Raw genomic sequence first — 17,070 nt, forward strand, 5'->3', positions numbered from 1 at the left:
CTTTTAAAGTCTCTAGTCGGCTATAAGAATTCACCTTGCAGTAAATACCCTCTTACACACACACACACGCGCGCACACACACAACAATGCCTTTTTCCTTGCTCTCGCAGGATTCTTCCTGGCTGTGTGACTTGTCCTGCAAAGCAACTCCTCGAAGCCTTATCATGGCCTCAACAAAGTCAGTCTTGTCCTGCATGGTACCTTGATTGCCCACCCACATACAGGGAATGGAGGAAGCACCGCTGGATGACGAAATGAGTAAGTATTGCTTCTTATTCCATTCCACTTAGACGTCATGAAGGGGGCACTGTAAGATGAATTTTTACAACTGTGTGGAGCTGCACTTTATTTTTTCTTTTAAGATGTCTGTTTTCAATAGTTGATATAAAACAGGTCACTAGAGGTTAAAGCATTTTGTAGTGTGGTAGCGGCATTTGTTACCTTTTTATATCCTTCATTGAACTTGGTGATCCTGCCAGTAGCACACTGCCTGTCCTAGGGTAAAAGGTGTGGAACATAAAAGATATCAGGAGAGTCTGCAGAAAACTTAATATGTACAGTCTTGATTAGGAGGAAAAGGGGGCAGCATTACTTAATTCTTTAAATACTTTAAGGGTGCGAATAATGTTCGTGAGGGCAGGGCAGTGTTGTATTCAAGATCAAAACATGGGGGCATGACATAAACTAGCAGATGTAAAGTTCAAAACTAATGTTACCTTTTTTCCCTGATAGAATAGTTACAAAACACTCGATTTAGGACCAACTGGTATTTTCTTTAATTGCAAAATACAAACTAGGTCTCTGCCCTTTTTAGAAGATTTCCCTTCCCTTCCTGGCCTGGCAACACAACTGGAAGTTCAAGGAAATGTCTACAAAGTGAAGGAAAGTCTCCACTTATACAGGGTCATTGGGACAGGTGTCACCTATTGGTCTAACGACCGCTGAATAATTTTACATTTCCCAACACTTTCTTGATGGCATTGGTTAAATAGAGAGGGTGAATCTACCTACTAAGGACACAGGTAGTGATTAAACAAAAAAAAGACGGGGCTCTAATCCTTCCTCCCTCTATCCAAGAGAGTTTTGGCTATACATAATCTTTTTGCAGTCTATTTATTTTAAAAAATTGCTTTGCGAATGTCTCCTCATTAGTACAATAATGTAACAAATAATACCACTACTGTTTGTAATATGTATGTAACTTTCTATTTGTTTCCCTGTGCCAGGCGAGGGTTACATTCCCGAATATTCCATCCTAAGTTAAAAATGACCATAATAGTTAAAGAACATGAACAAATAGAGAAAATAGCCTAATGCTATTGGCTAAGGACATTTGCATATTTGCATTAATATGAGGGCGACCTCAGCACTGTGAGTAGTGTATGGCAGGCCCTTCAGCTGCTGTGGAATTGCACATCTCATAAGGCATTGCAAGGCTGACCATTACAAGTATAGCTCCCAAAGACAGAGGCATGATGGGACTTCAGCTGTAGTTTGAAGTGAAACATTTAGCAATGCTATTACTACCACTGCTAAATAAAACCGCTTCCTTCTTAGGGCTCCCAGTTGTTAGGGAGGCGGCACACGCCATCATCTCAACAAGCAGTGACACATCCCTGCCTAGGACAGTTGTCACCTGAGAGGGGAATGTAAGCAAAGGAATAGTGTGTGATTCACTGCTTCCAGTCTGCCCTGCCGGGCGGCAGCTACAGGCAGAGTGACATACGGGTACATCTCTTTGGCTGTACAGACACGGGGGCGCTGCGCACTGGAGCGGGCACACAGCGCTCCCCACCCAGGACTGCTGCTCCACAGCGGAATGAAGATCTCGGTGAACGGGACCTGATGATCATGTGATCGCTACGCAATCACATGATCACAATGTAAGCAAAGCTGCTATGAATTAATCTGATTCATAAAACTCTGTCACATGATACATGGGGCCAATCACAGCACCCTGTACCATGTGACCAGCTCCAGCCAATCACAGATCACTTGATCCTGAACTGTCCAAAACCTAGCTCATTCATGACAGCAAGCTTTGCATTGCAGGAGAAATTATCTTTATTTCTCTTGCAACGGAAAGTGTAACAAACACTCTCCCCCACAGTAGTCCAGATTGAGGGCAGTAATTGTAGCACTAGACCTCATGTGTAAGTATAAATTGGTGACCTATAAAGGCTTTTAAAGCGTTGCCTATAGATTTCAAAATGTATGTACTTTGTTGCCATTGTACGGACATGCACAATTTTAAAGCATGTCATGTTTTGTTTCTATTTACTCAGCGTAACATCATCTTTTATATTTTATCTAACAATTGGGTTGTTTTGCATTAATATTCTAAAAAGTGTATTTTTCCCAAAAGATTGAAAAATCGCTGTGCAAATACTGAGTGATGTAAATAATTTCAACACCAACCGTTTTATTCTCTAGGGCCTCTGCTTAAAAAAAAATATGCTTGGGGCTTCAAAGTAATTTTCTAGCAAAAAAACTGTTTGTTCAAGTAACAAAGTGTCAGAAAAGGCTTCACTCTTGAAGACCAAGCCTTTTCTGACCTAGCAAATGAGATTGGGAGAATACTCAACATGCCTCTTAGCAAATACCATGGAGTGTCTACTTTCCAAAAAGGGGTCATTTGGAGGGGTTGCTTCTACTATGCTTCAATCTGTGGCATAAGCTTCTAATGTTGGCCCTGAAATGCCAGCATAGTAGAAGCAACCCCTCCAAATGACCCCTTTTTGAAAAGTAGACACTCCAAGGTATTTGCTAAGAGGCATGTTGAGTATTTTGCTGATCTCATTTGTTGCCACGTTTTTGGAAAACAAAGAAAAAAAACAAAAATGTATGTTTTTTTTTCTTATTTTTTTTCAAAACTCTGTGACAAAAATGATATCTGTAAAATACTCACCATGCCTCTTATCAAATTCCTTGGGGTGTCTATTTTCCAAAAAGGGGTCATCTGGGGGTGTTTGTACTATCCTGGCATTTTAGAGCCTCCAAAACTGTGATAGGTAGTGAGGAAGTGATATGAGGAAATATGCCCTTTGTAATCCTGGAAGTGGTCATTGGATTTTGGGGTCCTGTATGTAGCTAGGCTGCCAAAAAGTCTCACATGTGGTATCCCCATACTTGGGAGATGTAGCAGAATGTGTTTTGGGGTGGTGTTCCACATATACCCAAGGCATGCATGAGCAATATATCACTTATATATCAATATATCATGTCTGGACACTTTCACTCCCTTCCTGTCCAGGCCAATTTTCAGCTTTCAACTCTCTCACATTGTGAATGACAATTACTCAGGCATACGACACTGTATCCAAATGAAATTATAATTTTTTTCAAACAAATAGAGCTTTCATTTGGTGGTATTTAATTACCACTGGGGTTTTTATTTTTTTTTGCTAGAAAAATGAAAAAAGACTGAAAATTTGAGAAAACAAAACATGTTTTTCTTAGTTTTTGTAAATAAAAACTCAGCAGAAATTTTACTGTATCCAAAAATAAAATGTAAAAGATGGTTTGGCATTAAGTTTTTAACTTTTTGAAAGCTGATCCTACAGAGATGTCTTTCTAACCCCAAACATCAAGTGTTAAAGATTAATTTCATATTCTACAAACATGGCTTGACTTTTATGTATAAAAAATTGATCCAGTCCTAATTTATTTCTAGTTGGACAGATTTGCCAGCATTCGTATTCCTGGAAGTAGAAAAGACCGGCCTAATTTAAACTACATAAAGAACTATAACACTTCTAGTGACTGGTCTACATCATCTGAGCATGAAGACTTTCCTCCTAAGCAGCTGTCTGATAAAGAAGTTCTGGCTCTGTTTGAAAAAATGATGGTAAGCCATATTCTTTTTTTATTGACTTTATTTAGAATCTGAATCTTTGTTTTCTATGTTGAGTTTTTGTTATAAAACTAGCAACAGTGTGCCAGTTCCAGAATGGGGAAGGTTGCGGGAATAACAAACAATGCTAAAGAAGTGTTTTATCAAGCCATATATACAGGAGAGGGACACGGGGGTTATGAGAGAAGAAAGTACGTGCAGGGAGTATGACTGTGCACAGTATGTGCAGAATACATGACAAGGTGCAGTGTGTGTGGTAGTGAAATGTGAAAGGTATGACTGCAGGCATTTATGATGCAGTAGAAGAGTGTGGAGAATATTACTGAGGGATAACTGTTAATCTTTTTACTTAGACATGGCAATTACCAATCTTTTCATATTTAGCAACAACTTTACTAAATAATACTGTTCTAACCATACACTTGGATGAAAGGGGTGGATAAACATGCCCCTAATGCCTTTTGACACCCATTTACAAAACTGAATAATAATAGAGCAGCTCCATGGGAGTCAAGCTCTTTGCACAGTTTATACAGAGAATTAGAGGTTAAAATCACTGCTTGGGATACAGCACCAGTTACAATTGAAGCTGGTTATTCTGGGGCATTGAGGGTGGCAGGGATCGTGTAAGCAGCACCGTAGACTGTGAAGGTGGTAGATGGAAGATACTGAAGCAGTTTTAGCGGACGTGTGCTTATGAATTTGGGGACCGTGAGATTAAATTTATCAGTCTTTTTTTTCAATCGGGTTACTAGGGGGGGGTGCTGATGAAGTAGTGTGTGGCAGAACTTTAATATCAGATATTCTATCCAACCTCTATCCAAAATAGAAAAAAAGGATTGGATTTAGATACTTTTAAGCATAGCCATGTCTGGTAAGAGGGGGCTAAAGAGAAATATTAACACAGAAGGACTGATGTTCCTTTTTAATAGGAGGTGAGAGGTTATCTTTATCTTTTATGATGTGAGGGAAATCCCATCTAGACAGTTTTTACAAGAACAATTGCATATTTTGTATTCACCCTCACTTTCATTTCCTGTGATGGTGATTAGGACAGTTAGAGAATTAACAAAAGTTCTTCATCCAGCGCTTAAGTATAAACTGCACCTGATAAGGTCTGCAATGACAAACTGTCGAGTGAGTCTGTCACTTCGGGGACGGTGGCTGTGCACATGGAATTTAAAAGTATTGATGTTGCAGTGTCCCCTAAAATTTGTGTGTGGTTTATGCCTAAGTGCTGGATGAAGCACGTTTGATTTGCAAGTGCAATGTTTTTACTTCATCAAATGCATTTTAGACCTATTGAAAAAGTGAGTAAAAAATAGGTTTAGAGGTTCAAATATAAATTACTGTATCACCCAATATATGGCTTCCATCCAGCAGCCAAAAAATATGCAGACCAACAAAGAAATTTGTGAAAAGAGATTCACAAGAAAGCGGCTAAAATTATTTGTGACATTGTTTAAGCTTTAGGACTTTCAAGTACTTAACACTGATTGGAAAGTGTGCATATTTGCCATGGTGGATGGGCATTAATGAACTACATGTATTGATGTGATGAAATATTTATTTTTAGTTATGAAATGTTAAATGGTTTTATTTATCTTTGACATATATACAATTTATTTTACAATGGATTTTATTATAGATCGTACAGCATCAGAGAAACAGTCATAGGCAAGATTACTGACATAAAAGAATAAGACATACAATTATTCTGATGAAGAACACAATAAATGTAATGAGGTATTGACAGAGAAATACTCAAGCGCAATATAAGAAGAGATGACATAAGACATAATTAGCAAAAATGGTAGACAAGTAGGGACCAATGAATTAGTAAACAAAGCCCAAAGACAATCGCAAAATCCGCATACAGAAAGTAGGAAAAATTGAATATGGAGCCTCACTGGATGCATGTTGGTACTCCACTCCAGGGACTCTCAAGGAAGTCCAACAGGTATATAAAATATTGTGTACGGTTCTCTAAGAAAGTTACAATCAGCGCAAATATCATGAAAACAAACAGTACAGAAAAGAGAGGGAGAAACAAGGGCAGAAGAGACAAAGGGCTCCAAGAGATCGCACCAGAAAAATTGTATATCGACAAAAGGGTCTGGTCAAATCTAGACGGTTGGGCTATATCAAGCCTGGGGCACCAGATCTGTAGAAATTTTGTGTGCGTGTCCAACACCATATCTGTCAGCTTTTCATTAACCATTCTAAAATTCATCCGGTTCTTAACTGCCTCAAAGTTGAGAAGAGGGGTTTTGTGAACGTTAATTTGTTAGCCATAAATAGATGCGATGCCAGCTGCTGCTGAGGACGAAGTAGGCCCACTAACGGTTTAAATAATAGTGCCTCGTATGGGTTGCTCTTAATATTTGTGTGAAACATAGTGTGGAGAAGGACATAGTCCCTAATCCACAGTCTGCAAACCTTGGGACAAGTCCACCAAATATGAGCCATGGTGCCTATTTGTTGACAACCCCGAAAACAAGTCGGGGAGTATGAACGGAGTATGAACGAGCCAGACGGATGGGCGTATAATACCATCTACAGAAGACCTTATAAGCATTTTCTAAAATAACATTCCTTGAACATTTAGACAATGCTTGGGTCATGATCCGCCAGTCTTGCTCATCCAGACAACCCCCGAGTTCCGATGTCCCGAGTTGCCATTGCTGATAAGAACGAACTGGGGGCGTTCTGTAAGAAATAATAACGGAGTGGACAAGAGAGATCAAGCCCGGAGCATGTGGCCTGTGTCTACAAAGACTTTCAAAGGGGGTCAGCGTATAGGGTCCTGAATGTGCGTGTAATAATGTATTATTGAAGTGGCGGAGTTGAAGATGGCCAAGATGCTCCCGCAATGGGATATCATAAGAAGAATGCAGAGTCTCAAAGGTAAGTATCCAGGTGGGAGAAAGCAAAGAATGCACATCATAGAAGCCATGAGCTATCCACTCTATGAGCTAGCCACATGCAAACTGTCCGGGATTATCAAGACCCGGGGGAAATAATGGATTATGGGGCAAATGCAACAAGCGTAAATGGGCAGAGATGAGACCAGCAAAATATTTAATAGAATCCCAAAGTCGAAAGCATGTCTACCAACGTTGGACAAAGAGATGAAGGGAGATGGATAGGGGGAAGCCACGGCAAAGAAGAAAGTGGCATCAGGTAGGAGTCCATCAGATCCACAGTAGCCCACAGGGGAATATTACAAGATGCATGAAGATGGGCTAAGGGAGTAATATTAGCCGCTAGATAATAAGCATAAAGATTCAGGACAGACAATCCTCCTTCGGTCTTACGGGCAAATAAAATATGTTTATTAATTCTGGGTCGCGTAAAGCCCCAGATAAAAGACAGAAGTTTCCGTTGATGAATGCGCAGTGTATGCAAAGGGACTGGGACCGGTAAAACCTGAAACATACAATAATTTAGGGAGATAAGTCATACGAATTGCATTGATTCTACCGAACCATGAAAGCGGGAAATGAGCCCATGAGAACAATATTTCTGTCAAATCCTTAAATACGGAGGGAAAATTGGCCTGAGAAAGTCCTTTGTAAGATGGTGTAAGCTTAATCCCCAAATATGACAAGACCAAAAGCCATTGCAAAGGGAACAAATGTTTCAGGGTCGCCAGCAGTGATGGGGAAAGGGTAACTGATATGGCTTTAAATTTAGCAGGGTTGACATGAAGACCTGAAAGAGCAGCGAAGGAGTCCAGGACCGCAAGTAACCCCCAGATTTGTAACTGTTAATATATCGTCCACAAACAACGACAACTTATGCTGAGAACTGGCTACTTCCTTTATGCATACAATTAGCTTCTGCCATGGGTTCCAAAGCCAAAATGAATAATATGGGGGAAAATGGGCAACCCTGTCTAGTACCCCTACCAATCGAGAACGTTGAAGACTCAAAACCATAAAAGTTTTGCTTGGGGGCACGAATATAGCGACGAAATACAACGCAAGAACGAGAGACTGAAACCAAAATGGTGAAGGACCGACAAGAGATAAGGCCAGGATAAGGTATCAAAAGCCTTATTGATGTCCAAGGATAAGAGCATCATATCAGTTTTGTGAGTGTAAGCCAGGTGTTACAACTGTGAAATTTGCCTGATGGCGTCCCCCGCTTGTCTATGGGGGACAAAACCCACCTGGTCTTTTTTGAGCAGATGTGAAAGAAAAGAATTCAAACGAGTAGCTAAAATTTTAGTTAGAATTTTCATATCGATATTGAGAAGAGAAATTGTCCTATAATTCTCCCAGTAAGAATTGTTCCAATCAGTTTTCGGGATCATAACCACATTAGCAGTCGGCAAGTAAAAAAAAGGAAAAAGTAGAACCTCCCTTCACCGCACTGAACATAGCAGCGAGGTGAGGGGCAAGAACATCAGCTAATTTCTTGTGATACAAAGCAGTGTATCCATCTGGGCCTGGGCGTTTCCTCGTCTTCAAATAAGCAATACAATGCAAAACATCTGATATTTGAATATCGCGGTCCATCAAGTCTCTATGGGCCTGAGTAAAAGTAGGCAAAGACAGGCAGGAAAAAAAATCAGAGCCTGGAGATCAGCCTGAGTAGGGTCCGTGTAAAGTTTAGCAAGGCGATACCGGAACATCTCCAATACTGCTACAGGATTACGAGTTAAAACATTATGACGAGTGCGTAGGGAGATCGGTTTACAGTAGGATTGTGCGTGAAGGAATGCAACCTACGTGCTAACATGGAATCCGGTTTATTTGCTTTACTGTACAACTTCTGACGTGTCCAGCGCAAGGAGCGCTTGGCATCATCTGTTAAGCAAATATCCAATTCTAGGAGGGCTTGGTCCAACAACCTACAGTTGGAGGGAGTCGGTGATTGCTTAAATTGAGACGATACAAAAGCTAGTTGTAATTCAAGTTGACACTGTTTGTTGCCTCTCCCTTTTATGCCTCAGAGCTATCTGAATTATATGGCCTCGGAGGACAGCCTTGTAAGCTTCCCACAGTGTCACTGAAGAAGAGACAGAACCTGAGTTAAGCTGGAAATATTCTTGGGATTTGCACAGAAGATCCCCCTGAACCTCTTTCAGTGAGAGTAGGGAATCATTCATAATCCAAGAGGAGTAGAAAGGCATACAGAATAGAAATCGACAAACCACCAAAATGGGGTCGTGATCAGACCACGGTACCGTGAGAATAGAAATGGAGTGCACGAGAGGGAGATGTTTACGTAACACAAAAGCATGGTCAATTCTAGAGTGGGAGTGATGAGGATGAGAATGAGTGAAGTCTTTCCCCCCCAGGGTAGTGCTCACGCCATAAATATACCAAGTCATGAGTCTGTAAAGTTTGGGCAAAAGATTTGGCTGCAGCGGAAGGATTAGAATTCTCTGGGGGATACTTATCAAGGGTATGATTCAAAACTAAATTCGAATCTCCCACCACCAGGAGAGTGCCCCGTTGAGTTACCAGAAGGGAGCAGACATGAGATAAGAAGGGTCCTGTATTGACATTGGGGGCATAGTAGGTCAAAAGTGTAACGTCTACATCCTGAATCATGCCCTGTACTAAAAGATACCTACCATTTGGATCAGCAATATGCTTCACACAAACAAATGGGGTTTTTTTTATGGAAAGCAATAAGGACTCCCCTTTGTTTAGTAAGGCCATTAGCCTGGAAAACCTGAGGATAGCGAGCATTGAAATACTTCGGGCTAAAGGTGACAGCAGAATGAGTTTCCTGCAGGCAAGCAATATCCACATGGTGAGCCTGGAGGAACTTGAATATCTTCACCCTCTTTTGGGGGGGACTTCATTCCCTGAACATTTAGGGATAACCAATTCAGCGACATGTTAACCGAAAAAGAAGATAGCTTCTGTCACAATCCCTGGGAACCCTGAAAAAGATTTGATAAAAACACAAAATGCACAAGACAAGCGACCAGGAAGAGAAAAAAAAGACGCGAAGGAGAAAAAAGACATCTCGTATACATTTGACACAATAAGATCAGCACAAATAACCAGCGGTGGGAAGTAAACCCACATGAAGGCTGGACAGTGGGCAGGACAACCATCCAGTCCTCACACCAGCTCGAAGGGGGATGCAGTAGTCCACTGCAACCACTCGGCTTAACTAAAACAGAAAATTATTTAGCAAACAACATAGGCTAATTAACTCCACTATCAAATAATCATCAAATGGTAAATAAGGCCATATGAACTTCGGTCGTCAAGCGACACAGGATAGCCATAGGCGCGAGTCCGTTAATGGGTCTTGCTCAATAAATAGGGTCATGCTCACAACAGGAAATCCACATCCGGTTCCGCCCACTATCAGTGGCAGAGTAGGGACAACTAAGCGGGGCTAGCATGTTCACAAGGGCAGAGGCCTCAATAAAGGAGGGTGATACAGCACGTAACTACTCAGGAGCTGGAAACCAGCAAAAAAAAGCACCGATGGGAAATTTCACCCACACTGCAAAGATGGAAAAATGTAAAAACTCAACAGGATACGGAATGTCAGCTTGCAGAGACTTCCTGAAAACGTTGAGCCTGAAGAGGTGGAAGAGCTTGAGAGCTGCTTTGACTTAAAGGAGGTGACTTGCGTGAAGATTTGGATCCCCGCAAACATGCAGGGACAGAAGCTTCCTCAGCCTGGGAATGTGGCAAATCAAGTTTCAGTTCCTGAAAATGGCGATGAAGATCCAAAGAAGAAGAAGCCTGGAATTGACAACCTTGATAAGAAAAAGAGAGCTTGAACGGGAAACCCCATCTGTATTTGATACCAGCGGACTGTAGAATTTGTAGATAGGGCCTCAGGGTACGGCGTTTTGCTATTGTGACTGGAGACAAGTCGGAAAACAACTGAAGGGGGTTACCCTGAAATTCCAGTGCTGATCGGTTCCGAGCCACCTGCAGGAGGCGCTGTTTAGTGCAGTACTAGTGAAACTTAATAATATTGTCCCTTGGAGGACCCTATGTGGGTTGTAGGGCTAAAGCTCTGTGGATAGGGTCAAATTCCAAGTGTTCCAGAGGGATCTCGGGAGCCAGCTCTTGAAAATGGGCAGTGCCCTGTAAATCATTAATCACTTCAGGAACCCCACGAATGCGGAGATTATCTCTACGGGCCTTGTTCTCTACATCTCCAATTTACCTTTTAAAGTGTCTTGCTCATCATGTAAATCCTCCACCTCCTGTTCATGGCCCTTCAAAACTGTAGTTGCCAGATCCATACGCTGTTCTAGTTGATGAGCACGATGCCCCAATACCTCTAGGCCTCTTATCAGATCAAAGGACTGCTTACGAGAGGCAATTGTAATCTCTTCCTGCACAATAGAATGGAATTTGTGTAATAAAGCTTCAGGATTGTGCTCAGGAGGACTGGTTAAAACAGAGGGAAACTGATCCTCACCAGAGTCCGGATCCCCTGTGAGCCGCATGGTGTCATCAGGCTCAGGAGGGCTGGGTGCCATCTTGCCGGCCTGCCGGAGCGGGGAATCTTTCTGATGTGCTCGGTGTCTGGGCTTAGTGCGTGGGTTGCGATGCATCGTTGGGCGTAGCCCGGGTGTTCCACAAGTACCTCTGACCTTTTGTACCGATAGGTGGGTGCTTAGAAGCCCGATATGCCAAGGTGAATGTTCTGGTGGCACAGAGCAGGGAGTTCAAGCTGCCAACTTCCCTGGCTGCGCGCATGCGCCCCTGACATATACACAATTTCAATTAAGAAAGGGTCATTTGACACTTGACAGGGCATGGAGGAGGGGCATGTGCTGCTTTTGATAGATAGCTTAATCATATTTTGGTGATATTGGTGCAGGTGCAATGTTTACTAGTAATAATATATATACAGTGTGTATGTATGTATATGTGTGTGCAAACATACATACATGTACAGTGGATATAACAAGTCTACACTCCCCTGTTAAAATGTCAACTTTCTGTGATGTAAAAAAATGAGACAGATAAATAATTTAAGAACTTTTCCCACCTTTTTAATGTGACCTATAAACTGTACAACTCTGCTGAAAAACAAACTAAAATCTTTTGGGGGGGGGGGGGGGGGGAGTAAACCCAAGAAGCTAAAATAATGTAGTTGCACACCCTCTTATAACTGGGGATGTAGCAGTGTTCAGAATTAAGCAATCACATTCAAAATCATGTTAAATAGGAGTCGGTACACACTGCCATCATTTAAAGTGCCTCTGATTAACCCCAAATAAAGTTCAGCTGTTCTAGTAAGTCTTTCCTGACATTTTCTTAGTTGCATCCTACAGCAAAAGCATCAAAGGGATGTCATTGTTAAAAGGTATCAGTCAGGAGAGGGGTACAAAAGAACTTCCAAGGCATTAGGTATACCATGGAACAAAATGAAGATAGTCACCAAGTGGAGAAAATTTGGCGCAACAGTGACATTACCAAGAACTGGACGTCCCTCCAAAATTGATGAAAAAGACGAGAAGGAAACTGTTCTAGGAGGCTGCCAAGAGGCCTACAGCAACATTAAAGGAGCTGCAGGAATATCTGGCAATTACAGGCTGTGTTGTACATGTGACAACAATCTCCCGTATTCTTCATATATCTGGGCTATGGGGTAGAGTGGCAAGATGGAAGCCTTTTCTTACAAAGAAACATCCAAGCCAGAGTAAATTTTGCAGAAACACATCTGAAGTCTCCCAAAAGCATGTGGGAAAATGTGTTATGGTCTGATGAAACCAAGATTTAACTTTTTGGCCATAAGTCCAAAAGATAGGTTTGGTGCGAAAACACCGCACATCACGAAAAGAACACCATACCCACAGAGAGGCATGGTGGTGGCAGCAACATGCTTTGGGGCTATTTATATTGAGCTGGAACTGGGGCCTTAGTTCTAGTAGAGGGAATTATGAACAGTTCCAAATACCAGTCAATATTGGCACAAAACCTTCAAGCTTCTGCTAGAAATCTGAACATGAAGAGGAACTTCATCTTTCAGCATGACAACGACCCAACGCATACATCCAAATCAACAAAGGAATGGCTTCACCAAAAGAAGATTCAAGTTTTTGAATGGCCCAGCCAGAGCCCAGACCCAAATCCGATCGAAAATCTGTGGGGTGATCTGAAGGGGGCTGTGCACAGGAGATGCCCTCGCAATCTGACATATTTGGAGTGTTTTTGCAAGAAAGAGTGGGCAAATATTGCCAAGTCAAGTGCTGTAATTCAATCAAAAGCTGCTTCAACAAATTATTACTTTAAGGGTGTGCACACTTATGCAACCATATTATTTTTAGTTTTTTATTTTTACTTCCCTCCACCTAAAAGATTTCAGTTTGTTGTTCAACTGAGTTGTACAGTTTATAGGTTACATTAAAGGTGGAAAAAGTTCTGAAATGATTTATCTTTGTCTAAATTTTTTTACATCTCAGATACCTGACATTTTAACAGGGGTGTGTAGACTTTTTATACCCACTGTAGGTAGGAGAGGCTGGATGTGGACCTCTGAGCCTTCAGGTTTAATAACAAACTTGACTGGTACATATATGTAGAGCTCCTCTGGCAGAAGCAGTGGATACACTCGTGACTCCATGGGATCAGCAGAACCCAATTTGTTCCAGTCCTCTCAAACAGAGTCCTTATTTAGTCCACAGAATTGAGATGGAACACATTATGCAGATCCTTGTAACTCTGGACTGGCTAAGACAGATGTGGTACTGCTGTCTCAATAAACTTTTGTTTGACTCCCCATGGACGTTTCCATATCTGTCGGGATCATTTTAGTGCATAAAAATGAAATATCCATTCACTGTCTGCAGTTTGTGGTGTGTGAGTTGAGCTTATATCCACTGCTTCCATTAGAAAGACCGACTCTTTTTGTACTTCTTGATGGTCCTCTATAGGGGAACCAACTTTTTATTGTGCCATTTCTCGGTGATTCAGTCAGATCACTGTTGGAGCTGTCATATGCTCATAACAATGCACTCTACTAGGTCTTTTAATGCTTCTTGGGCTTTTTGACATCAAGTAACTTTTTTCCCATAGTTGGTGGGTGCTGCAGTTTTTTTATGTGTCACAGTATTTTTGCAGTAGTTTTTCAAATTCTATTTTTTTGGGGAAAAAAATACACTTTGATGAATTTTAATGCACAAAAGCACATTATATTGCCCAATTGTTTAGTAAAATATAAAAGATATTATGCTAAGTAAATAGATACCGAACATGTCACGAACATGTAAAGGCATTATAATTGCCTTTACAGGTTACCAATTTGGGGTCTATTAGACCCCAGATCTTTCCTCTGTCCTTCAAAGCATCGGATCAAACCAAGATCAGTCTGATATGATGCTTTCAGAGACCTGTCTTAATTAGAATGAAACTGGAAGTGACAAAATACTTGTCACTTCTTATTTCTTAGACGATATTAGCCACTGGATCGTTTTTACTTTATTCAGTATCACCGGCTAAAAAGACTGATACCAGGGTTGTTATGGCCCAGGTATAACCACTCAAACTCAACAATGTACAGGAACGTTCCTTGGATGGCAATTGGTTAAGGGACACCGGTCCCATCCCTCTGTGCTCTACTTCTATCTGCTCTTCTAACAAACTGAAGCATGGGAGTTTGAGAGGTTACACCTGACTGGCCAATTGTTTTTGTTTGCCAGTGTCCAATTCCTCCTGCTGTGGATGTATAATGGAGTTACCTCCGAATAACTGTATTCCCTTAATGAACTCCAATAAACAAATTTTGTGGTAAACACAACAGTCCTACTTTAACCATTAGTTAAAATTTAAAGATATCATGTTTCACACTCGGGTGAATACATTTTTGACCATTTTGAAAATGCTAGTTGACTGGCTGTGTCTGGCTTTGGTGCTCCATCCAGGATGAGGATTTAGTTGGCCAATGATTGGGATGAGCTGTTGCAGGATAGGTTTTTGATGACCACAAAAAAGGAGTGTAGAGTTCCAGAAAGTTTAGGTTTAGTTTAAAAATGCTATCTTCCTGCATTCTGAGTAAATGGTTTGCAATCTAAGCTGTAAAGAGCCTGAAATATTTGCACTGTGGCCTACTTTAGATCTGGAGAAAATGATTATTAGGGCCCATGCTGGTGAGATTTTGTTTGCTTCAGAACGGATTCTCCTCTCATACAAATCTATGGTATTACAAATGTTATTTGAAGTAGGTCAGAAAAATGTCGCCATCAGTTCAGAAGGAGTTCTATTGCAGGTCAGAGTTGCCTGTCAATTATTTGTGAGTGATCTCTAGCCCTAGCTGTAAGATGGTGCCAAAGGGAAGTATTGGCAAACCAGCAGTTTACAGCAATATCGGCACTTCTGTGAAGCTAATTCCAACTTTTCAATGGGCAGTTTTAACTTTTAAATTTTCTGTTACCCTTATTTGCCCTATGTCCTTTAAGTGTTGCCTTCTTCCATCAACTATATAAGAGTTGGCAGTACCAAACTTTTTTTCACCTACAGTTGGTTTAAGTAGCATAACCTTATCAATACCTATACCACTGTGTGAGGCAGTTATGAAAATAGAGTTTTGGGGGACCAACCTAGAAGATAAAGTCAATTTAAAGTGCGCCAAGCTAGCTCCTTTAGTGAATGCATACGAATATTCTTTCTATGTTTTGTAATCTGTTTACCAAAGTCAATATGTGCATTTTTTGTTTTGTTTGCATGCATAAACTCCGTGTTTTGATTACCTGTATTTTTTATTTTTATTTTTTTTTGTTGAGTATGAGAGAGTGCCCTTGGGTAACCTGATGTTGGTGAAAAAAAGCTTTTCTTAATACCTTTTCGGCCTTATCCACATGGGCGTACTCAAGTCTACACATGGGTGAGGCAGCCTTTGCCCTCATGGGATGCACAGGTGTTTTATTTTACATCCGAAAGCAAGCTTCCGATTGATGTCAAATGCGTTGCAGTGGCTGTCCCTGAATGTTAATGTATTCTCAATTCCCAATTGTCATGAATGGGATTGCCTGCATACGGATGCACGACCCTCACATGGGTGTGTGCTTAAGTATGCCCGTGTAATTGAAGTCTCATGTGCATGGGAACTGTTCAATTACTGATAATTAAAAGAGAAAAATGGATTTTGAAAAAAGAAAACCCATCTAGGTGGATGCAGCATCAATAGCCCGCTGCCTCAAAGACTGCTGATTACTCAGTTCTTTGTCTTCTGTGGGCAGAGAGCAGTGACTGTTAGTTAGGGACCAGCTTTCTGCCCCTCTAGTGCTCACTAGAGTGCTGGGCTGTGGAGATCGTGGGAGTGGCTGGCTCAGTCTCCCAGTGGTGTGCTGAGAGAGTGAACCAGCTGCCGATCCAGGCATCTGGGAGGATCCTGATATTAAAGTCTGGACTGGCGGAGTGACATTACCTGACAGCGAACCTTAGCCTGTTGCGGGCTGCATATGGGTTACAGGAGTGCCGAATGAAGTGCACTCCTATGACCAATAGGAAAAGTGGGGTCAAAAGAGCTTTGGCAATACTTCTCCTTTAAGCATTTTGCACTGCTGTTGTATTTTCTTAGAATTTGAGTTTAGCTGATTTTAATACATAAAATGAATGAAGCAAGCTGCATATTGTACTCTTCTGATTTACACTGTAATGATTGTGTTTTTTCATTTTAACAGCTGGAAAAGGCTTGAGTAGCCAAAATTTAATATCTCTTAATGTAATTTGAAAGTAGTATAATTGAAATGAATTGGGTTATATGAGGACCTGGGTGATTTTCTTGTGAAACAATGTTTAGCCATATTTCTTTCTTATTTATTACTAAATGGATTGTTGGATGTAAGCTATGCTTTCTATCACATACAGCAGCCATAGACTAAGTACCAAAAAGCATTACTTCCCATGAAAAGATGCCAACTAACATTGCTTAGATCGGATTAGCTATTAGAAAGGCTTGATTTGAAAGTCCTGTAAGAGAACAATGTTCAAGGAATTAGAATTAAATTCAGACTAGGTGAAACTAATTGTTAATTTAAGATAGATTCAAATATGTAAAACAAAAACTGTATTCAGATCTTTATGCCGCTGTTTTTTAAAACACAGTTAGGCTTCTAGAGCAAGTTACACAAGGGCTGGTCAACAAAAGGAATAAACTGTATTAAATCCCTAAAACCTCCACAAACAAACCACTGATATTTAATGCATCAGGGAAATATCTGCTTATTAAAAAAGAGCTCTTAGCATTATTACAGGCTCCTGCTTATTAACATT

The 17,070-nt window shown here is 40.9% G+C and overlaps 1 protein-coding gene across 1 annotated transcript in view; it reads left to right on the top strand.

Annotated features, from left to right (window-relative positions):
* Positions 1-17,070, top strand: part of DIAPH3 (diaphanous related formin 3) — a 1,068,692-nt gene that overhangs the window by 120,185 nt on the left and 931,437 nt on the right. Inside the window, exon 3 of the mRNA XM_089668393.1 lies at positions 3,674-3,847. Coding sequence (XP_089524519.1) covers positions 3,674-3,847 — 174 coding nt within the window. The remainder of the gene's footprint in view (positions 1-3,673; positions 3,848-17,070) is intronic.

The sequence above is a fragment of the Staurois parvus genome, unplaced genomic scaffold (genome assembly GCF_062004578.1).
Source record: "Staurois parvus isolate SC_StPar_1 unplaced genomic scaffold, SC_StPar_1.0 ptg000007l, whole genome shotgun sequence".
NCBI classification, from domain to species: domain Eukaryota; kingdom Metazoa; phylum Chordata; class Amphibia; order Anura; family Ranidae; genus Staurois; species Staurois parvus.